The 25,268-nt window shown below is 28.2% G+C and overlaps 1 protein-coding gene across 1 annotated transcript in view; it reads right to left on the bottom strand.

The window, feature by feature from the left end:
• LOC100160804 (dynein heavy chain 2, axonemal-like) overlaps positions 1–9,822 on the bottom strand; it is a 22,583-nt gene extending 12,761 nt beyond the window's left edge. Inside the window, 18 exon segments of the mRNA XM_029492847.1 lie at positions 2,402–2,679; positions 2,732–2,920; positions 2,983–3,190; positions 3,257–3,416; positions 3,499–3,635; positions 3,791–3,908; positions 4,371–4,715; positions 4,807–5,708; positions 5,786–6,196; positions 6,260–6,291; positions 6,351–6,657; positions 6,723–6,870; positions 6,932–7,043; positions 7,102–7,253; positions 7,319–7,442; positions 7,738–8,036; positions 8,352–8,482; positions 9,488–9,822. Coding sequence (XP_029348707.1) covers positions 2,402–2,679; positions 2,732–2,920; positions 2,983–3,190; positions 3,257–3,416; positions 3,499–3,635; positions 3,791–3,908; positions 4,371–4,715; positions 4,807–5,708; positions 5,786–6,196; positions 6,260–6,291; positions 6,351–6,657; positions 6,723–6,870; positions 6,932–7,043; positions 7,102–7,253; positions 7,319–7,442; positions 7,738–8,036; positions 8,352–8,482; positions 9,488–9,713 — 4,279 coding nt within the window. The 5' untranslated portion in view covers positions 9,714–9,822.
• Between the last annotated feature and the right edge of the window lie 15,446 nt (positions 9,823–25,268).

Genomic DNA, 25,268 nt, shown 5'->3' with positions numbered 1-25,268 from the left:
TAGGTAATATAATGTATGTACGATGTACTATACAGTAACTACAGACTATAAATAAATAAAAATCAAAAATCGTTACTAATAACTATATAATGTACCTACTACCTAACTACTGGTAACAAGCGAATATATGGACGATAATAATTTTATAATATGTTTAGAAACCTAAAATTTGGTCATTCGAATAGAGTAAAAATAATAAAAGTAAGTAAAAAATATAGTAAAAATAATAAATAAAAAAACAAATAAAGAGGGTAAGTGGATGTCACTCTGCTGTACAGTAGGTTACAAGTGGGTCAATATTTAATGGATTGTATAATACTGAATTCAATGATATAATATCACTGTATAAGAAAAAAGATTTTGAGCGGAGACGGTTTGTCAGTCTGGATTTATTATATTTATTTTATTTATTATAGCCTGTACCTAAGTTGAATTAATATTATAATATTATAATTTTTTATTCGTTGCTATGGTGATAAACAAAGCGTTAGAAATTAAAATCCCATTTTTAGTGGTTTTTCATAATTGGTCAGTAGATTTTCTCGTGGCATTAAATAACTATTGAGAAAATCGAAAAATAACTTCTTTAAAGTACAATCTTGGTCCAATTTACTTAAAGATAAGGTAATATATGTTGAAAGACCTCCTTCTGGTAGAAATTTTGTATACAGGACAAAAAAAAAAAATGGATGTTGCTCTGCTGTACAGTAGATTACAAGAGGGTCACTGTATAATGGATGGTATTAAATTTGAATTCAATGATATAATATCATTGTATGAGAAAAACGATTCTGAGCGGAGACGGTATGTCAGTCTAGGTATAAGACATATTACATACTGGTATATGGTATTAAAAAAAAAATTGACCTACCTATAATAAATTCCAAATTAATCATAGCACAATATCCATTAGGTACCTATAACGCGTTATACATCAACAACAAACCGTGATACTATCATAGATATATAATAGTAAACTTTAGAATTTTCAAGTACTCACGAATAATAGGCATTATACAATCACAACAAAATAACTAAAATAGTTATTCTAGGTTTTTTAACATGTAATTTCGTCTAAATTTGAAATTAAAATGACTAAAAATAAACTGTGCTTATGTATTTTTTAGGTTTTTTGGGAACTACTTAAGTGGAATCTTGTTTTAAATTTTCAAACCTTAGATGTAAAAGTTGAACATTTTATAAATTTTTAATTACAAAATAATTATTCAATTTTAAATTTGATAAATGTTGTCAAAATTCGATCTTTAAATGCTTATAAAAAAAATTGTGCTTATGAATTTTTAATATTTTTCAACAATTATTGTAACAATATATTAGGAGTCTTGTATTAAATGTTTACACTTTTTGGCCCAACAGATAAAACTTTGTTGATAGAATTATTTATATAAAAAAAAACTAAAACAAAAGAAAACTGACAAGCTGACAGCTCAAATTACAGTCAAATTATTTTCAAAATGTTATCGTGTATAGAAAATGCTATTATAAACATTCAGTGAAATTTTCAAGTATCTACAGTATGTTATAAAAATATGAATTTCAAACGCTCATAAAAATTTAATTTGACTTGAAAGGTAGACAAACTTATGAGGAATCTTGTATTACATTTTCAAATCTTAGATTTAAAAAGGACATTTTTATGAATTCTTAACTAAAAAATAATTTGCTAATTTTCGTGATTTTTCCATATTTTGTCAAGATTGGAACTTTAAATGCTTATAAAAAAAAACTGTTACTAAGGATTTTTAATATTTTTCAAATGTCATTGTAACAACATGGTAGGAGCTTTGTATTAAACTTTCAAGCTTTTTAACCAACAAATAAAATTTTATTGATATTTATAGAAAAAAAAAACTAAAAAAAATGGAATCTTAAAACGTCCGTAAAGAGCTCAAAATAAGTCAAAATATTTGGAAAATGTTATGGTAATATAAACATTCAGTCAAAATTTCATGTACCCTATTTGTTTAAGAGTTGCACCAAAAACCAAAATCAATTTTCTCGAAAACAGATTTTGCGTAAAAATTCCCGTTTGTCCTTAATTTTTCGTTTGTTTTTCACGGCGCTTTTGAAAACTACTGGGGAATTTTTACTTTTGACCCCCCAAAGTACCAACTAGATTCACTTTCCTATCAGAAAAGATACTGTTGAAGAAAATCCAAGCATTTTTACTGTTCTAAAAGGTGATGACAGACACAAAAAAAAAAAAATAATAAAAACACACATCATTGTAAAATCCATACATTCCATTCATCGTATCACTCAGAATCTAAAAGTAAACACTGTTGTCGAACCACTAGCTTCCTCACTCCACACAGAATTTAAAATTTGAATTTGTAATATTTTATTTTTTATTCAGTATTTTATTATTATGATTACGTACTTGATAGTGGAACGTAGGTATCTTTTGTACGTTTTTCCAATCTCCCTTCAATGGTTTCTTGAACATTATGCACTGTAGTTTGTGCTGACATATTAATTGTTATATTTAAAAATTTATTTTTATTTAAACTTTCCAGTGCTTTTTGAACGGTCAACGTTTTTCCAGTGCCAACTGGACCAACCAATAATACGGGCCGTTTTTTACTTAAAAACGCTTTTACAAGATAGTTGTAACGAATGGTGTCAATTGTAGGTACAATAATTTTGAAAAAAGGTAATCTGTAAATTATACGATTAACCAGATGCATATAACAAATTATGTGATGTATACTCTGTGTTGTATATCCAAGAACTATCACGCAAACAGTTATCCCAGTGATAAAATTGAGCAGTTTTCGTATCAACATAATAGTGATAAACTGTATCACTTATTGGAAATACTACTTCCTTTTCTCTAAAAAAATTATCAATTTTTTTACGGCCATCTTCATTAACTACTGCACAAATGGACCAAACAACACTGTAAAATTATTTTTCTATTATATTTTAATGGTTTTAATTATCATTGCTATCAGTTGTTACCAAAAGAGAAACCACAATTTAATAAGATGATCGTAGTCATCGGATTTTAATCCAGTGGGTATTTGAATAGCTAAATCATTAAATGTAAAATATTCTAGCAATGTGCATAATGTAATAATAGAACTCAATTCGGGTAAAGGAATAGTTTCAACGCAGTTTAATTTTTTAAATTCTAGCACAGCAGTAACATATTTGTCAAAATTTTTTTCTATCTAAAAATATTAATTTCTTTTTTAATTATTATGTATGTTTAAGACAATGATTAACTAGATACTGACATTAATTTTGTATGGTTGAAATTCACAGTTAGTCAACCATGATTTGTAATACAATTTCCAACCAAAGTCTTTATAATCATTGTACACGATACCACATCTTGAAACAGTTGCTGGAGACGCAGCAGCTAAGTCTTCTACTTCAAAAAGAAGGGATACCTAATTTAAATAGTCAGTATCGCATGACTCCCAATATATTTTCTATGATTTGTATCGTATAAAGTTATAAAAATCGTTTTACCTGTTCAGGCATTGTAATTCGCTCGCTATTAATAAGCGTTAATACTTTGTTGTCGTCCATTACTGAATTCATATTTTCTATCCAAAGTGCATCAACTGGGCCGTCGAAAAGTATCCATTTTTGATCCAATCGAACATCTATAAGTTTGTCAAAATATATATAAATCACGTTAAATGAAATGAAAAAAAGTTAAAGGTTAAATAATAACGTTTTTTTAAGGAGTAAATACAATTTGTTACAATCTATTCAACTGATAAGATTTCAAAGTTTGTATTTTAAAAATGTTAACAACCTGAACAAACTGTACGCATCAGGGATGATAATACACCATCCTTCCATTCTTGAGTAGAATGATTATATTCTCCATATAGCTCACCAAGAGTAAGCGCTTTTGGATTTAAAGGATATTCCTATAATATAATTTAAATAATACACAAACATATTATACAAATAGGTAGGAATTTAAAATTTTGAAAATTAACTCAAAATTTTAGAATCGTCGAATACGGAATTATTTTATTTTATATTTTAGGTTTTTGACTGACTTAGTTTTAATTTATGAAGATTTTACTACATATATTAGGATTATAAAATTGTGTATCATATAAGAGTAACCAAAGCCCGCGACCGGTATTCGTTGAGTATGGCTAAATTTCAGTCATCATTCGTTACCGATGATCGTCTGAAAAATTGTTTTACCGTATTTATCTTAATAAAATGAAAAATAAACGATTTTAGGAATATTATAGAGTCTGAGTTCTGGGGTTACTATTATATGATTCAACGTATTTTAAGTATTGTAAGCTCAAACCTAAGTTAATTTTTAACATGTTTCATTTCAATTTTGTTTTAAATATAAACTTTAAACTTACAGTGGCTATTTCAAATAGTTCAACCTTTTCATTATTTAATAATGCCATTGTATCTTTTAGAGTTTTCCATGTAGCAGTTTTTGCGGATCCAGTATGCCCCAATAGCATAACAGAATGCCTAGAAATTTTGGTTTCGTACAACTGAATAATTTTTGCAATAGCAGATTCTGATGGTTGATGGTTTTTATTCACCATGCATTGCTTTATTGCTCGAATGAGTATGTCATTTTTAACTTCTGGTAGAGTTATAGTGGGAAATAAATCTTTCGCGATGCCCAAAAATATTGGAAGATCATCGACTGTAAGTTTTGCTAAATTCATGTTATGCATTGCCAGTAATAGTACCTGATTTCATATTTTTACATTATAATTAGCAACAAGTTGACTTATTTATTTATCAAAGATTTATAATTTATTACACAGAAGTGATTCATACCTCGTCATCCAACATATGTGAATTTTGTCGTCTACATTGCCCAGCATACCTTATTAATGAAACCAAACCTCGAAGTCCAAATTCATAATGATCTTGTTTGCTGAGTTTTTGTTTACACAACACGAATAAAACGAATACTTTGTTGGCTAAAATTCGGGTTTCTCTAAAACCTTCTCCAAACAACATAATCTCGGCAATGAGTTTGCTATCAGGAACCATCATGGATATGGCACGGAACATGGACTTTAAATTGTCGGGTAGTTCTGTCCTACCAGCGTATCCAGGATTCATTGTTATAAAAATACCACATGTAGGTATGAGATTTATTGTTGAGCCCTCAAATATAAATTTATCTCTTTTAGCAGTGAGGGCAGAATATATAGACAGTATTTGTTGCGCTACGACTGACAATACTTCAATGTTTATACGATTGAATTCATCAAAACAACCCCAAGCACCTTGTTGTGCAAGTCCTATTAGTAAAATACAGAAGTAAAATAAATAACACAAATTAAGATAGTCGCAAGATAAAAGTGATACAAAACGTGGTGTAAATTTACCAGAAAACATACGTCCCATGCTCTTATAATCCAAGCCATCAGAGCAGTTTATTACAATGACATAATAAGCTAAATTCTTCCCTAAATCTTTTACAGTTTCAGTTTTTCCTGTACCTGCAGGTCCTTTTGGACTACCACCACGAAACAAATTTAGTGCCGTAGTCATTGTGATGTAACATCGATCAGTCAAAGGCGTGATGACTAATCTCCCAGAATTACCTAAATACTCATAACCATAAGGTTGATGTGTATTTGTTTGCCGTATGGTTAGTTCACTGTTGTTTTTATCCCAATAAAATCTTAACTGTGACATCCATTCAAAGTCGGTAACGTTCATACACCCTAAATATGATTCATCACACGAAACAAAAATGTTCTTAACTATTTAATTTAAGATTTTTATAATTAATTTTACATACTAGAAGTATACATATGATCGACTACATCTCTAGCGTGTATTTCGATAGTGACCAATGATACGATTTTTAATCGATCTATTTTGGCCAAGTCCCCTCGAATAGCATCAGAAAACTTTAATAACATTGTTTTCTGTCGTTTTCTGAGTTTTTTTAATGGCTTACTATTCCCAGTATGTTTGGATTGTAACAAAGCAACTGTACACTGAGCTGTCCATTGAATCTTAACATAATAATGATGTAATACATTAAGCATTTTAAAAATAACAAGTGTTTTAATACATACTTGAGCCGATGTAATACATAACTGCCCCGGCCATTTTAAAATCCATTTATCGCGAGTCTTAAGATTTTTCTTCAACGCATCCAAAACATATACTAACTTATATTTAAGTGTTTCTCGCATTATCGTTTCTACAGAATAAAAATTAAATTTTAATTATTGTGAATTAATTGTAATCAAGTTAAGACATTTACCAATATGGCTCATCCAAGTTTCTACAGGTCCACTACACTTGACTTTACTTGTGAAAGGTATGTATTCTCCGTCAGCCGAATACATTCCTACAGCTGAAGTGTTATTATCCTTCGAATTAAATTTATAATATCAGAACGAATTGTGAATAAGAACAAATTAAACATAATTAATATTTTACTTACTGATAGTTCTAGTTTGTTAATATTGTCAAAACATTTTTTAAAATGTGGCTGTAGACGTTTTGGATTATTTGAATGTACTAATATATCTAATAAGTCGTCGTTGGATATAAAATAAAACCGAGGAAAGATGTTTCGCTTGGTCTCCATGTATAATTCAAGTGCTCTCTGGGTTGCTTCTAATCGTGCACTCATGGCTTGCAATTGTTTTAATAGACCTAAATATAAATTAAGATACTTCAATAATAAACACTTATAAGTTTCAATAATACTGTATAAACACGAGGTATACGTTTTGACCGAGTCGCCTTAAACAGATACTTGTCCGTATACATTTTTGATGTAATCTTTTTCCATTCTTTTGCTAATAAATCAAATTCATCAGCTTCCTTTGGAATTTGTGTACGTATATCATCTCCTTTAAATATGTTCTAAGATGGTTGAAAGAATTAAAAACATAAATGTATAAATGATTAGGCATTACTGATTTACCATTGCATACAAAAGTTGCCTTTGAACAGAAAGTGTTAAGTCTAGAACATCTGTGACAAGGGAAATTCCTTTTGACCAATGATCGGCTTCTTTGAAAAATATAGAAATATATCTAAAAAATAAAATTGTTGTTGATAAAAAAATAACAAAAGTATTAGATAATTATTTACTTTGATCCCTTCATAGAATATAGTTGTACTAAATGTTCTTCTAACATTTGTAATATATCATCGGATACTGAAATACGATAAACATCTTCATTACTATAATATTGTATGTTTAACTCCATGTTAATCCATGTATCTGCTATTGATTTTATTGACTAAGTGGAAACATAATGAGTAAAATATTAATGTTGTTTTAATATCGAGTATTGAATGACTTTACGTTTTCTATATTAAGTTCCATTGTTGCTTTGTTTGAAATTTCACTTATTTGATTACCATATTTCTGCATTTGCATTTGCATAATTAGTTCCAAAGTAAAGCCGGGATCAGTTTCATCAAAATATCTATTGAAATTTTATCAACTTTTAAATGTGTAGATTTATTACAACTTAATATTGTAATATTATTATAATTCTTAATACAGTAAAACTTCCGTTTACGGTCACCTCTATAGGACAGTCACTTCTATGTAACGGTCAATTTTTTTGGTCCCGTCGAGTGTTATCCTGGTGTTGTCCTACCTCTGTAGGACGGGCACCTCTAAATAGCGGTAATTATTTACAGTCCCTTCGGTGATCGTTATAGGGAAGTTCTACTGTACTTGTAATATCATGATAATAATATCGCAAGTCTACTAACTTTGTCATCGCTTCTCGTACTTCATCCCAGTGCCGGTTGCGCATGGCTGGATTTTTCAAGTCACTAATAAGTGGTAAAACACGCCTAAAAGCGTCTACACTATCACGTGCGATTTCAAGCATCTTCCAACTTTCATCTTTTAGCAATTTCAATGAAGAACTTAACATTTTGTAAATGTTTTGTACAGTTACTTCTATTTCAGGTACTTTGATCTCCCAGAAGTTTGCAGATTTATATTTATTCCACGTATTGTCCCAATTATAAGCAATTGTAAAAGTTTGATGCAAGAAAATCATTTCCTAAGAGTAATACATACAATATATTATATTTTTAATTTTATAACGAATCTTAAATAATTATGGAATACATTTTAATAGTTTTCATTTTATTATTTTTCTTGTACATGATTTTATTCTATAACCTATATATTTTAATTATACAGTTTAAATACCAAATTAGGTTCATATAATATGTTAATAACATCTATATGTAAGTTATATACATAATATTTATATGCAAATAAATTCTGGAGGTTATAATTTATAAATACTTAATTAAATTAAAATCAATTAGGTAGGTAACGTAAGTTATATTATATTTAGTATTTATCTTACTTTTTTAATATTAAGTTGTGGAGGCTTCACATATTTCAAATTAAATATTGCAAGATTATATCTCAATTGTTTTTCTTCTGCTTTTAATTTTTGGTATCTGTTTTCCATTATAGACATCCACTCTAAAGCAACTGTAATGTAATATATAATTAATTAATATATAGTATTACATTTTAGCATTTTTAGTCCAAATGATATAAGCTAGTTCCCTATTTGAATATAGGTACAATAATATACTTGAAAAAAAAGCAGGAAAGTCACTATGCTGCATATTAGGTTCCAGATTACATCGTTATTGAGAAGGAGACTCTATAAGCTGAGACTACAGAATAATGTCCGAAAAATAATTTCATATGATAGAAAAAAAAATTAAAAATCCCATTTAAGATGATATAATGAAACATTAAACATTTATTTCACCAGATTTTCATATATTGATTACAACATTTTTTTTCAGAGGTGCAAATTTGTCTAATAATACAACAAAAAAGTAAAAAATTGCATATGTCTATTAATAGTTCAAAAAAATAAACCGAAATATTATAATGTCAATAGAAATGATAATACAATAATTTTTTGATCTTAGAATTGAAAACTTAGAATTAAGATATAAAACTAAATCGAATATGATAAAACTGGTTTGTGTAAATATTCCTGGTTTTTTATCAAATGTTTTTGTTTATCATAATAATTTTAAAAAGCACATTGAAATATTTACTTCAAGTATAATATAAAAATTGTATAATACTAATGGTAGGTAGGTACTTTTAAAATGAAAAATAAATCAAATTTTGTACCAGAAAACTCCCCTGCGTTGAACTTTCACTTTAATTCTACTATGAATATAAAATGTTTGACACAAAACAATTTTTATTAATGCTAAATTATTGTAAAATCAATTACATTCATCGTTCTTCTTAGATTTTCAAACGAAAATAAGGCAATTAAAAATTAATTTGTAAATATCTTATGAATTGTATTATTTTTGCTACTTAGGTATCGGATATTGCATATCCATTTTATAAGTATCAATATTATGAACTATGATTGAATACGTGGTATATAATACGAGATTGATGTATTTATCAACAATAATATGGAAAGAGACTATTATTGATGATATTGTATTTACGAACCAGATGAGGTCAACTCCACATTTTTAGATTCGGTTTCTTTAAATTCTTCCCAAATTTTCTTAAAATCTTCAATATTTTGTTTGAAGATTTCTTGTTCTTGTAATACCATATCATGGAATTCGTCTTGCTTCTCTTTTAACATTAGTTCCGCCTCGTTTAATAAGAGCGTATAATTATTCCACGAATTATGCAAATCATTATACAAGCTGCGTAATGCATCGGACATTTGTATTTCATGTTTGTCTATAAAGTTTAAGTATAAATAAGACGCATTACAAAAAAATTAATTATGGGCACATATCATATCTAATCGAAAACTTACCTAAAACAAGAACATTTTCAGTAATCAGATTGATCTCTTCTTTTTTAGCACTACACTCTAGATCAATTTTTTTTTTATATTCAATAAATTCGACCATTTCGTCCAGATTTGTCGGTGGTACCATTACTCTATTACATTTAAAGCAGGTATTTCATATTACTTTATGAGACTTACATTGTACAGTAACGTTTTGTTTAAGACTCACCGTTCACCATTCATTTCTATGTATTCATAAAATCCTTCAATAAGGTCGACCGTTTCACCTAAAAGTAACTGGGAATAATTGAAAATCCAATCTTGACAGTGTCTTACAACTTGCTTTATCATATCACTGCTTCTAATAATAATAGAAGATACTATCGATTCGGTCTTCATCTCATTTAACACATTTATATGATTTAGGTACCTACAAATAGTTTTAATAAAATTATCATAAGCATTTTTTTTTAAATTTACATGTGGACATGTGGTTTGTCGTAATTTATAATTACATCATAATTTTGTTATCAATTGATTCTGCGTTATGTGCCATCGACCCAAATTTAATTAATTGCTCTCGTTTGTCCAGTGTCCAAATATCACTGAACTTCATTAAGTTTTTCATATAAGTATTTATATTTATCAATATATCCTTCATTGCTAAATAAAACACAAAAAGAAATATTAACTAATTTAACTTGTTTAACTGGCGTTAAAATAAACAAAGCCACATTTAAAAATATAATTTTTAAAAAAAACTCTCCGCGGGCTTCATTACAGTGTGTTGAGTTATAATAAAATGATTATTTATTTGAATATAATAATCAGGTAATGTCTATTAAGTGTTACGAGCTTATGATATTATAGTGAAATATTGTGTCATAGATTAAAATTGTCATTTTGCTTCTCTGATTGAATGATAAATGTATTTTCTGATATAAACATACTAAGATCGATCTCCGTCTGCAGATCAGAGCACAACCGGTCATTGGCGATCGCATAGCTGTATGGCATCAAATTAAGGTTTGTCATTTTGAATGTATCACACAACCTGGGTATGACTTTTAATGCTGTTGCCATATCCAAAAGTAGCTTCATGGAATATACCACTAGTTGTATTAAACTTGGATTGTATTTAATCTGTCAAAAATCATATCGATTGATAAGTTGTGATAAAAAATGTTATAACACAAATAAAGCTTTAATCAATCTTACTTTACTGCCATGTAAACTGACGTTAATCAAAAACACTGTATCATTTCGTTGTTGTGCTAAAGTATTTTTCATCGACCATCTTACATTGAGAACTAACGATTCGTGTATGAGAGTATCAATTTTAACTAGGTAGTGTTCCCAATATAACATCATCTATTAAATTAATGTTTTTTAAAGAACATTTTTATATTTTATATTCATACTATTTTGATATGTGATCAATCAAAATATTTTTTTATTTTAGGATATCAATTAACTTAAAAACGTTCAATTAACTAATGATTATTTCAATACACATATTCTTAATTTCTAAAATCTAACATAATATTTTACGACAATTTTACATACACGCTTAATGTTTTTTTCAAAGTTTTCATACACAACAGTCACGTATCTGATGATTTCATTATAATAGTAGATAATTTTGAGGACTGAAGTCTTATTACTATTGAAAGAAATATTGTATGAAGTGTATTTATTATAATATAATATAATCAATTCTTAAAAAAACTCGAAATCAAACCTTAAATTATCCGTACTATAGTTCAAACCTTTTATCTTTATGAGTTCAAGTTCATTGCCAAATAACGGCGTATTAGATATTTGTAGACATATTTCCATTATTTCAGTATTGCATTTCTTATAGCAATTTTCGATTTCTTGCACCTAATCATTGTTATTAATGATTTTATAAGAAATATATTTTTTGAAAAACTTCTCTAATCAACGTTACTCAAATAAGACTTAACTGATTCCAATTGTACATAACACACGGGAAAATATTTGTTAACATGTTCTGTTTGAGCCCAAGTATATTTATAAACCAACGGATCTATTGCTTTAATGCATACATGCATTGTTTCATAAAACAGTTGTACTTCTTGTTTGGATAAGCCTGTGTGCAACACATATGATTCTTACATTAATTTACCACGGACAATATAATCGACCACCATGATAAAAGTACCCGCGATAATGTAATTGTAGTCCTTGAGAACCATTGTCGCGTTTTTATATACATTTCTTATATTTCGAGCGATTTTGGTAAATTCTGAGTACTCATATGGCATTGCTACTTTGATCAACTTCCAGTAAATTATTTCCTCGGTCAAATCATAGAAGTAACTTTACACGAAAACAAGATAATTTGTACATTTTTAATGCACGCCAATTAATAAAAAATATAGTAAATTAATATAGATACCTCTTCAGATCTATAGTATATTTTATACAACGGTTGGGCAATTGACATTTTATAAAAATGTGATTATCCAGTTGATTTTCGATTTTCGGATCAATTTGATTCCACCAGGCTCTAAATGAATTCTTAAGAATTCGTTGATAAAGATCTGCGTAAGAAGCATATGCCTCCCGTAATTGTTTAGTGAGAGAACATGTTAATAACCAAGGCTGGTCGAAGATAGCCTATTTTAAAAATGTATTTAAAAAAGATTTATTGGATACTATTTTGGCTAATCAACTATTGTTTGTATGATAATAATCAGTGTATGAATTACATTTTTTATTATTGTTATATTGTTGTACTGGATGACGGCCATCATGCAAATACCCGAGTATTTTGGCAAATAATAAGGTATCAAGTACTTATTGTTATGAAACATTTTCATCACCGATGCAATGTAGTCCATTAAAAATGTATATATTACTTTGGTCTTTATACGGAAATAATACTTAAGTGGCGGCCATTCGATGAAATATCGTAAACCCTGTAATATTTTTATACACTCTATTTCATTGCAGGCTGTTTTCAACGCCATGTCAGTTAGCTGTTCGATTTTTAAACATAATTGTTTGATTTCATTCTGAAATCTATAATTAAATAATCAATATTTAATTTTCTTGTTCTATTTTAATAAAATATGTTAAAGTCCATTTTTAAATGGATCATTTTTGTTACAAGCTAGTGTGTGTCTACTGTGTGTAATAATAAAATTCGATCGATATCTATTAATGCCAAAAATTGTTCAACTTTTCGTCGACAATAAGTACTTATAACATATAATTACTAAGCATTAAAATGGTTCAATGCGATTTTTGTTATTTATATTACCTACACGTATAGTTTATCAATCGTTAATTACTTCTTAAAATGGTAAGCCCAAACATTGTCAAGCACGTTGAATATGTTTATTAAAGGATTTTTCAAGTCGTAGATAATGACATCAAAATCATGTTCGTTATCATCCACAAGCTTCACAAAATATTCTCCTGGAGTGAACGAAAAATTTGGTTTCAATACATCAAGTTTGTATACGTTCAACCTGTTAATTGATTGTTAAAATTAGTTACTAAGTAACCTCAACCTATTATCAGTACGATAAGCCATATCTGCAATATAGTTGTACAAAGTGTGTACCTTTTAAATACAATTTTTGATTTCAAAATATATTTTAAATCTTTGCAGCGATCTATAAATGTGAACACAGGTTTAGCTTTCACCCATAAGTGTTCTTTATCTTTATTTTGATTATTATACATTTTTATCACCTAGGCACACATAAAAACTCCCATTATCTCAAAACTATCGGTTGTACATAAATCAACTATTACTTCAGAGTACATAGATATGAAATGTTGACAACACAGTAAACACCTGTAAAGTGAATCCATTAACATATTTATGTCACTCTCAAGTATAGTGCTGGTGTCAATGGTTTTCCGGCATAAAAATATTATCTGATTACACAGACAACCACACAAATAGTTGAAATTATATCTAAAATAGATTAAAGATTTATCACATTAGTATATAATTATAATGTATAAAGTATTTGTTTAGAAATTTAAAATGTGCATTACATATTATTATAATTAAGTGATTCTTCATATATGAAAATTAACTTTAAGAATAAATTCGGTAATATGGGTAAGACGTCGGTCAGGGATTCAATGTCATACATATCCAAACATGCATCTTTAACGGTCTGTAAGTAGTTGAGGTTTGATCTCGTTTCGGTTAATGACTCCTGTAAAATTAACAAATATAAAAATGTTTGTAAAAGATTCGACATATAGTACAGTATTTAGACGTATAGTATTTCAACAGAAGAACATACTATATAATAATAATTTATAATGTATAATTGTAGGTAACAAGATAAAGATGAGGAGAAAATATTACCAAATCAAAAAAAAATAAAAATCGCAAAGTAGGCATAAAGAAAAATCAGACGTTTTGATATTTAAAGAATATTTTTAACACATATTTACAGTTTTTAATAAAATTTATTCAAGATTAATTAATTAATTAATCGTTCCAAATTAAAATATTTAGAAGAGTTGGTAATTATTTTGGTATTTAAGCGAAGTTTAAGATAATTTTATTGTGGACCATAATATTTTATTATGCAGGGTTAAAAAGAACAATATAATATAGGAATGTTATGATGTTATTAGTTATCAAATGTTACACTCGTGAGATCACCATAATTATTAACAGAATGCATACTTCAGGTCCTCTAGCATTGTAAATTTGGAAATAATCAAAATCATATTATTATGTCTACGGTCCGATGTGTCGGTAAAACCTGGATTGATGTGATGTGAGAAATCGTTGGTTGATTCTCGATGTAGCATAGGAATGACGCAATATTTCAAAAAATTTCAATATAGGTACACGAAACACAAGAACTAGATTTATTGAATTCAACCGTCCAAGTGAGCGATATTACGATATATATTTTACGCAAAGTAATATATTTTATAGGCACCTCCTACTACACACCGTTTCATAAAATACACCAGTTACCTCGGCCGCACAATATGACGTTTACCGGAGTACGAAAATTGTACCTTATATTATCGCCGCACAGTGTTGTATTAACACGTAAAGATCAATTTCTGTTTATAAATGCACCTCAACGGTTTGTTGCCTACCAGGGCAGAATGATGCACGTCAAACATAATAATATTATTATTTATTTGTGATATTATTTCAAAGCCAGTTGGTTGTTTTTTAGCATTATTTACATTACGCCATAATATAGTGCCATATAGGTATCAGCTGTCGGTAGTAAGAGAAAATATTACTTGCAATAATGGTAAACTGTTGTGAGTTTAACATACTTCCAACTACCAAGAATTCTATATTATGTTACAAAGGTTTCATTCAAGTAGGTGTACGACGAATGAACGTACGTGAACAATATTATTGTGCTGCGCGAATAATCTCTATTGTTTACAATCGATTTTGCTTTCATTTTATTAATATATATATAATATATATAAGTATATTCATTTTTTTATTAATCTCATTTTTCGAAATTGCTTGGTTTATAAATCAATGATTTGTGAATTTGTGTGAGGATTTTTTTACTATAGGTATTATAATTGATGAGAACAGGATTAATACTTCAACATAATTTTCCCACGATTTATGAATTAAGAATAGTAATATAAAGGTACCTCCCCACTCGAAAACAATGCACGTTAGTCTTATCGGTAAAAACGATTTATATTTTAAATACCTGTTTGATACGTATTTATAAAAAAACGCTAAAAAATCGTTTCAACTAAACAAGACCATAATATTATATAGGTAGTTCAAACAAGACTCGGCCGTCCGTACCCAGACCACATATTTTCCAAACGAATGAGCGCCTTGTAACATAATGCATTAATACCTATTAAGATAATATTATACAAACAAGCCTAAAAAAAGACCATTAGGTAGCTTAAGCAAGGCGCAGTTTTTGTAATTCCTGTACTGTTCGTAAATACTGACAAGAAAAATAGAAAAAAAAAATGCCTTACAGAAACCCGCTAATAACAGCAAAGCGTGACTTGTATAATATCGTGACACAGACGTAGTATTTATGTGCTATTTATCGTATAATTACTTGCAAACTATTAGTCATGTTGTCGTAAAGTTTCACGAGCCCGGACTCTGCTTTCCTCAAACGTTCCACTGTTTCGGACACCCGGACGCGATGTATTACAGCCGTTATGAATTCCAAGTCCACGACTGTGAGGGAAAAACGTACGATTAGTGTTACGGTGCTGCCTCGGGGGCTTAGGCCAGGTGTTAATTGAACCAGTAGTGCAATTCATTTTTGTGGGGACTCAGGTGTAAATCCTCCCCCCTTAAACAGTATATTTTTTTGCGTACCTCGTATTATCAAGTGATATAGATTTTAATTCGTTATACATTTAAGAATAGGGACTTCCATGATTTCAAATACTTATGCAATACACGGATCTGATTGATATAAAAATTCGTTTTATAATATCAGGAGTCCAGAGTAATTTTTTTTTTGAATATTTTGCATAGTACCTACTTGACTTATTTAAGTGCACATTTTGTTATATTCGCATTTGAAGTGCATATAATATCAAATACATTTTTAATCATCATTTAATTTTCTTCAAATTGGTCAAAAATATGTACTTGGCGGAATATTCGATTTACTTATATCCATTGAACTATAATACAATTTATGAACCCCATTATCTACATACAGACTTCATTGAATGATAGTTTGTCAATGACAAGTATTGTATTCTTTAATCTTTATAATGTATCATGGTTATTCTTTAGTGTTATCTCTGTGTGACGTATGTTATAGTTTTCCCCAACTGAAGTTAAGATTTAACATGTTAAGTTTTTACTTTTTAACATCATAAATTAATAATTTTAGTAATAAAAATAGTGTTCTTATTTACTTCGTACCTAAATGTTTAGGTAGGACATTGTGCTTATTTTAAGGGTACCCATATTCAGATATTTTTTCTAGAGCATTAATAAAATTTCATATTCCAAGGTTTTTTAGGGCATGAAGCCTTGTTTTATTTATAATAGTAAATTGTAACAATATTAACATTATAAAAAAAAAATATACGGAATAAATATAGGTTAAGTTATGGACCCCCTCGAGACATTTTTGTTTGTGCTACTGTACCGAACGAAAAAGATCACTAACGTCTTTCCTCCCAGAAGGTGAGCTCGTCGATGATGTGTATCATTCCGTATTCGCATCGGCTCGGGATTCGAGTATCATTGTTCAGGTGTAAATGTACATCCGCGTACCATCGGACCAATTCGGCTACGATCACCAACGAATAACATCACATATTGGACAGTAAACAATACAATTTAATATTACAAAAAACTGTATAATATAAAATAATTAGCCACACACCCACCGCGAAGAACAGCCACATTGGTAGTATATTTTGGAGATGAAATCAAAATAATGGGACGTCAAATTATTGTTATTTTATCGAAAAAATAAATGTGAAAATAGTTCAACACATTTTTTTTTTTATTTTTTATTTTTAACGGATAAACTTTAATAGTGCATCATTGTGACTGTAAAGACTTAGTACACTCAGCAGTTATTTTTTTTAAATATTAATTCATGAATAAATAAAATAATTATAGGTTTAAAATCAAATAAATATAAAACTCATTAACCTCATTATACATAGTAAAAATAATTTTAAAAAATCTAACTTTCGGTAATGTTCGTTGTAAAAAACGTATCTTTTTTGTTTTTGTGAAGTTTTTTTGGTACAAAAGGAACGTAATTTAGCATTATATTATATAGATTGTGTGGACATTTTCAAGCATTTCAGTTTGAAACCAATTTTTAGTGCGATGCATAGATGATAAAATGATGAAATTACAAACTTTTAATAAGATGGTACCTATACGTGTATCGTGTATTATTGTATATTTGTAAATCATAAACTTTCGTTTGTATTCACGTAAAATAAATTGGATTTAAAATTGAAAAACTCAATAATAAATAATAATGAACTGAAATACCATTTTACAGTTTAATATTACTAGCTTGATATTTAAATTGCATATAATAATATTCAGGATATAGAAAAATTGACCGAACTAAGTAAAACAAAATCGTCAATATGATATTATTACTGTTAAAAATACCATTAAGAATTTCACTTTACTATGTGCGTCTACGAATCAATACCGGACTATAATATGTCCTCAACGATATAATTACAATATCCTATTTAAATGTATAATATTTTTAAATATAATGTTGTGATAATCGGTCAAGAAAATCAATCCTGCGGTGACGTTAAATTGTGAAGTAAAATAAGTAAAATTCATACATAGATCAGAAACAAATGTTTCGTTAAAAATAAAATCATCAGCAGTTGAACTAAGACAAGTAATCGAACAAATTTCTCTGCAGACGGGCTGACAGCTACAGAAACACAGACATATCATGCGCATGTAACGCCAAACAACGAAAGTGTACCAGTAATTCTTTATTTTAGCGATGGTTAGTCGTATTTTTTCTTCTCAGACGACCGTAGACATTTTTTTCGTGGGGTTTATAACGTCTCATATATGCGGCGAGTCATACATTTAATGGTAATAGGTAAGGTATACGGTCGCGTAAAATGCGTTTCGACCGTCGGCTATAGACATTATACGCCTTTCGTATAACGGCAGGGTCGTCACCCATGGGACACATTTACTAAGAAAAACGCACCCGCTCTCAGTGGACGGCTATTCGCCTAGTCCGGTGCAAGGTTCAAACGTTGGCTATAAAAGAAGGTTTGCAATTTGCATTTATTTCATTTTTTGTTTTTTTCAATTCAACAAAAGACAAAACGTCGTACGCTGCAATCGGCCGAAATGACGTACCCGCATAACGAGGTTGGCAGAATTTCTTTGTAGACTTTTCTGAGACGAGTCCTATTCGACTGGCGTGAGGACGTCACTTTGATACTATGTGCACTCGAACTGTCCACTTCCCACTCACTCCCTCCCCTCGGAGTCGTATCAGATTTCCATTTCTTAAAAGAGCTTTTGGGTTTGGTGATTTTTTTAAGGTCCATATAAATAATTAGGTGCAATCCGTGTTATAGACCGTCGGCGTCTAAATCGAATGTTTCAATCGTTTTTGATCGGTTTCGATTCTCCGTAACGACTAGATCATAAAATGGACGATGCACGACAGTACGAATCCGTTCAGCCCTTAACGATTTTCCCGGTTGAATTGCATGTTTGAAATAAGCCCCAAAAACGTAAAAATTAAATATAGCCCGTACTTAGTTTGATAACGAACACCCAAAAATATTATACATTCAAAATGAATTCACATTCACCAGTTTATTTTAAATAATAAAGGTATTCCAATCATGTACGAGAGACAACTGTGTAGCAAAATTCATTCATCACATCATTGGTTGGTGTGACTCAGAATTTTTTTAAGGACTTTTGTGATTCAAATTGAAAATTAGTCTCAAAAAATAACAATTTAAATATTTTTCAAAAACTGACAGAACAAATCGACGGCGAATAAAATATCCAAACATTTCAGTAACTACTTCTTGCGTTGAATATTAATTTTAAAATAATATTACAGTACCTACCTATTATTTATTATATATTTCTTATAATATCTTTTCAGGTCAAGTGATTATTTAATATAATTAATGTTAGTAATTATTATTGAATATATTATATTATAACTAAATGTTATGGTTCCAATGGCAACCATTGACTTCATGGTTTTTGGTGTAGATTTTCTCACGAAAGCTCTAATAACAACATACATATAATTTTTTATTATATTAAAAAATGGAACTTATTTTTATAATATTTGTATTCATTTTTTATTAACTGTCACATTTTGACATCCGTTTCCGTGCGAACGCACTATTATGAAATCCTAAAGTATTTCCGTTTTATGTAAAATAATTATTTTCCAATGTCTTATTGAATTAAATCAAATTGCGTACCCTTCGCTCGCTCTTTTTGTAATATACAAGGACGTTAGAGATTAACCAAAAAACATTTCTTATTTAGTTTTTAGTTATGTTACATAATTAACACACATAAGCAATATCAACAACAACAATAATAATAATATTATGATTCAGTGGCAATTTTTTATTATTGTGATTCTAATCATTTGCACTCAAGTATAAGACTAACCTTCTTGTTGCCTGATGATGTGCTCTTCTTCTTCCTCCTCCAACATCTTGTAAACTTTTTAGGGTAACCAAAATACTGATACGACCAAAAGTAAAATTGAGTTTTGCAAAAAAAAAAAAATAATCAGAAACAATTAAACGAATAATATGAAAACAAATGCAAACAATTTTGTTCGTTGCCGTAGATACTTGTTACATAGCTTGTAAAAAATCGATTGGTTATTTTTATTTAAACAGCGTATTATATTATGTTAAAATAAAAAGTAAAATTAATAATAGTATAGGAAACTTAATTAGTCCCAAACTCATTATGGTAAATCACGCAATACACAAATCACGACTCTCGTGCGACTTTTCTTTACCGGCGTTTTAAGCTCGTCAATCGTCTCGTCAAGCTTGTCAATTCTTGAAAATTCAATAAGAGTTAAATGATCTACTATACCCTTACGATCTATTGATTACAAATTGTAAAACAGATAGGTACTATTTGCAATTATTATTAAATACCTTAGAAAAATTAATGTTATTTACTACACAGTGAATATATATTGATGTTTTTAAAAATACGACTTAATAATAGTAACTTCATTTGTTTAGTATTTATAATTTATTTTGATAAAATCTGCAGTTGAATACATCAGAAACATAATATTATTAATGGAAGTATCATTTTTAAACGAACATTTTATTAGGACTTGAAAATTAAAACTGTTGAAAACTACTTCAGTAAACCGAGCTATCTACTCATATTGATTTTCAAATTTATTAAATGATGGTTGGTATTAATTTAAATGAAAATACAACACGAGCTGCATAAAATGATTAGTTTTATGTTCAAACTCCAGTAAGGCTGATTTCGTGTTCACATTTTTTAAATATTTATTCATAAAATCTATAAAATAAGTTTGTAACCTTTAAGCCTCAAGCTATAGTTTTCTTGTATAAACAATTATACACGTGCCACTAAAAACAAATATTCGAGTAAACATACTGCTAGATTCTACGTAATTTTAATAAATGTTTGCTTGAACGTCTTGAATCAACTTGTTTCCATTTATTTTTCAACAATTTTAATAAAATATCGTGGTTATAGTACTAAATCAGCAAAACAACTGATGTTGTAATTTATACATGTTTTCCAATAACATAATATTATATTGCTTGCAATACTGTATTCATGTTTTATCGATGTCGATATTATCTCGTTAGATCTATATGATTGATGTTTAATATTAAATTTAGTTGCAATAATACAAAACGAAGGTACACCTCCACATCCATAAACTTAACATTGTTTTTGCGAGCACACATTATAAATTATGATGTATTTTTTTCAATTTATTTAAGCTTGGTTTTGTCTTCAATAATTAAATGTCGAATTCAATTACGGTAAAATTTAAATTTAAAACTTGAATGAATAATTTGCAGTTCTTTCTACAAATTCACCTCTCAAAAGGACATTAATATTCTGTTCAAGCTCAGTCCATATACCTGTGTATCGTATCAGAGACGCAAATCCAAATGAATAAATTGGTTCGATTTTAAAATTGTTTTTATTAAGATTTCTATCAGGTTTTAGCACAATGATTGTTACATCATAGTAGGTACTAATATTTTAATATTTTCATAGATACTATAATAATTAATGAATAATATAAGATATTTTTTCAGTCGATTTATATGAGTTCTGAAATGCACTATAAAAATGCGCTCAAAATATATTTAATATAGCTTAATAAGTAAATATACATAATATATAGGTATTTTAAATGTATATTTTTTTAATAATGATTCAATAATGGGCTTCCATGCGGGTTTTTTCCATTGAGACCCAGTATTTATCTGTAAAGAAATTAAATTGAATAAATAAATAAAATAGATTAGATTTAACAGGGCCATATTTTAAATATGAAATAATATCATCCACAGGTTTATTATTTATTTAATTTCTGGCAATTTTTTTAAGTCGAGGATTTTTCCCATTAATATTTTTAGAAATATTTCGTAATATTTACAACCCATTATCTTTTTATGAGAATTTTGAATTTTTTTTGCAATCAAATGCAACAATAAAATTGAAATAATTAGTATTTCTTAATGGCTATAATTCATATTTTTTACTTTTATAACACTAGAAAAAAAATTCCATTTCATCAAAACCCCATGGAAATACGGGACCACTGGTAAAAGAGCAGGATAGCTGCTGCTCTATTTGTGTCGACCGATAAGGGTTATTTGAATTTAATAGTACGTAGTTTCTGTAGATAAAAAAAAAAATTCAAATACGTAATACAGATTATAGAACTTATAACTAAACTAAACGATTTTGCATACTGTCAAAGTTGAGTACGTATATAATTCATTGTCCAGGGCAAAGTGCCAAAATGGAAATATATTATAAACTTTGTAAGTGATTCATGCAATATTTTCACATAAATAATATCATATACCTAATAAACTTATATTTATAGTAAATGTCGTAAACTTGTTCATGCTGATAAATTAATTATGCAAGTAGATCACGAAGGGAGTTAGAGCACAAGGGTTTGCAATGTTTTACTGTTATAGGCCAGTTATAATAAATAAATGTATAATTAAATTCTAGGCCTTTGTTTTTTTCACGTTCAGAGATGTTTTTGCAGTTTACATTTAACTTTAAATAAATCAAATCTATAATTTTCGATTGGCATATCCGGAAACACTATTTTATTAGATTTCCAATGAGTAGTCGAATAATATATCTAAGCAAACAATCAACGTAAGTAGTAATTTCTATAATAATTACTTATTAATATGAAATTTATTATAATATATTATACATATAAATATGAATCAAAATTTATGAATTTAACAAATTAATTAGAAACAATGATTAAAAATCAATCAAGAATATTCTTTCAGATAAAAATAATGTGTATTTTTTGTTAGCTTCAGTTATAACGAGGAAATTATGGGTCGTGACAACTGCAGATTTTCATGTTGAGTTATTATTATATATATCATACTTTTACTATATATTTCACAATAAAGTTTATTATTGTATTAGGCTATAGAGTGATGTGTCGTGTATTTATTTCTCGTCCATTTCGCTTTTGTGACAATTGCAATATTTCGATTGTTTTATAAACCATTCATCCTATAAAAAAATCAATATCTACCTATCGTTATTCGTTATTAACAATTTCAATTTCCTTTTGAATGTTACCAATTCCTATTTTTAGATTAACAAAATTACTGTGCTTAAATCAAATTAATAGTAGTTTTATATAAAAGATTCAATTTAATATAATCCTTGGTACTTATTTTATATATGTATAATGCATGTATGTTACAGTTTCTAAATGCGTAGTCTCTAAACCAATTTACCTTGACTTAGGTTCGATTGCATTATTGTCCATAATTTGATTTGACCGAAGTTTGTTCTCGTCCTTTCAATGTATGATGATATTAACTATTAAGTAGGTGCTTAATTTACGACGTTTTTTTTCTAAACTATAAGTTATTTTGTTTTCCATACATTTTTAAAAGGCTTTATTTTTATTTTCAAATTACGTAAGTACCTACCTAACAAATGATACAATAATATACTAGGTAAATTAAAAACCAAACATATTATATTATATTATTTAACTTAATCATTTTACAATAGTGAACTGAGAGTATTTAGAGTATCAGAGAACCTTTTAAATAATTCTATATTTTAATGGTACATAATAGTTCAATTATTTTGATACAAGTATTTTTAAAGGACGCACGTCATGTAAATTATAAATTACGATAATGCGAACAGACAGGTGGTACAAAATGAGTAACTGCATGTACCTTCATGTGTTGGTTAAAATACTTAAATGTATAACAACATTTCTAGGTTTGAAAATCAATTTCAAGAGGCTTAATGATGATTCATTTAATATTTTTGATCGATTTTTATTCATACTTACCTAACACGTGACATGGTCATAGCAGTCCATTGCAATTGTATTATTCGATCATTGGCAAAAGCTTTAGTTATTTTTCCCCCAAATGGATAGTCAATCATAACTTCTTGGCACATGTTATTTTAGAAATTTAATAAAGGAAACGTGCGATAGAAAAAAAACACAACAGAACAGCTTGAAGCAAATATTAATCAAGTAAAACAATGCCCTGCCTCACGCCGTGTTAAAATTCTAACAAAAACGATAGACGAAAAAAAAATGTAGATAAACTACACTCTTGAATTATAATCATACATTTTATTTTAATATTTTCAACAACCGTCAAAGTTCTTTTGTAAGATTTACTTTAATTCAATACTTAATTTATTCACATAAACCATATGAATTTCACGTATCGTAATTTATTTTTCTTCCAAAGCCAGTTTTGTCTCTACTATACGAAACACGAAAACTTACTTAACACATAAATTGTCTAAATATATTACTTAACATTTATTTTTAAATGATATTCCAATCTATAAAAAAATGATTTATTTCTACAAAAATTGTTCATCATAGAAATAAATACATTTAAGGTGTTTTACCAATACATCAGGTATCATAATATAGTAGGTAGGTAAATAACTAATGGCTAATAACTTTTTATAATTATTTAATATTTAAGAGATGCATACGAAATAAAAATACCAGAAAATTCAAAAATTGCACGAACTATAAATATATTAATTTAAACGATATTCTTCATAATTCATATATTTTATAACTTACGTAGCATTAAATCACAGCGTTGAAAAATAATTGCTAATTAAATAAGTTCCACCATAGCTATTAAGAAGAAATTTATTTTAATACGCAATTCAAGTTTAAAACAATAATGCATTTGTTTTTATCATTGTACATTTATACTATTCACAAATAATTATTGGAGTGTCACTAATAATATGTAAGTATTTCAAAAGTATACTCTTGTGTTTCAGAAGATATATTTTCCGACCAATACTTTGGTAAATGGCAAATTCCACTCCGACATAATGGGTTTATCAGTTTAGTCGATAAATTCAAATATTTAAAATAATACATCACATAAATTAGGGTATACATTATAAGGACGTTTAACTATAAACTATATTTCTACAATAATTTGTCGCGTATATATTTTGATGAATGATTTCAGCTACATTATAATTGGATACAATAATTATTTGTTTGATTCAATACATTTTTAATAATTGTGAACACCATTAATATTTTAGTTTGATGCTACGCGCCTACGCATATTACTTATTTCATATTAATTGTCACTGTGAAATAGAATATTTAATCAAGTATAAATGTCTAAAAATTGTCAATAAATGATTATACATCGAAGATGAAAAAGGGGTTTCCCTTT

Source organism: Acyrthosiphon pisum, chromosome X (assembly GCF_005508785.2).
Source record: "Acyrthosiphon pisum isolate AL4f chromosome X, pea_aphid_22Mar2018_4r6ur, whole genome shotgun sequence".
In the NCBI taxonomy this organism is placed as follows: domain Eukaryota; kingdom Metazoa; phylum Arthropoda; class Insecta; order Hemiptera; family Aphididae; genus Acyrthosiphon; species Acyrthosiphon pisum.
The sequence above is the reverse complement of the archived record's forward strand: the minus strand, read 5'-3'. Positions and strand labels throughout refer to the sequence as shown.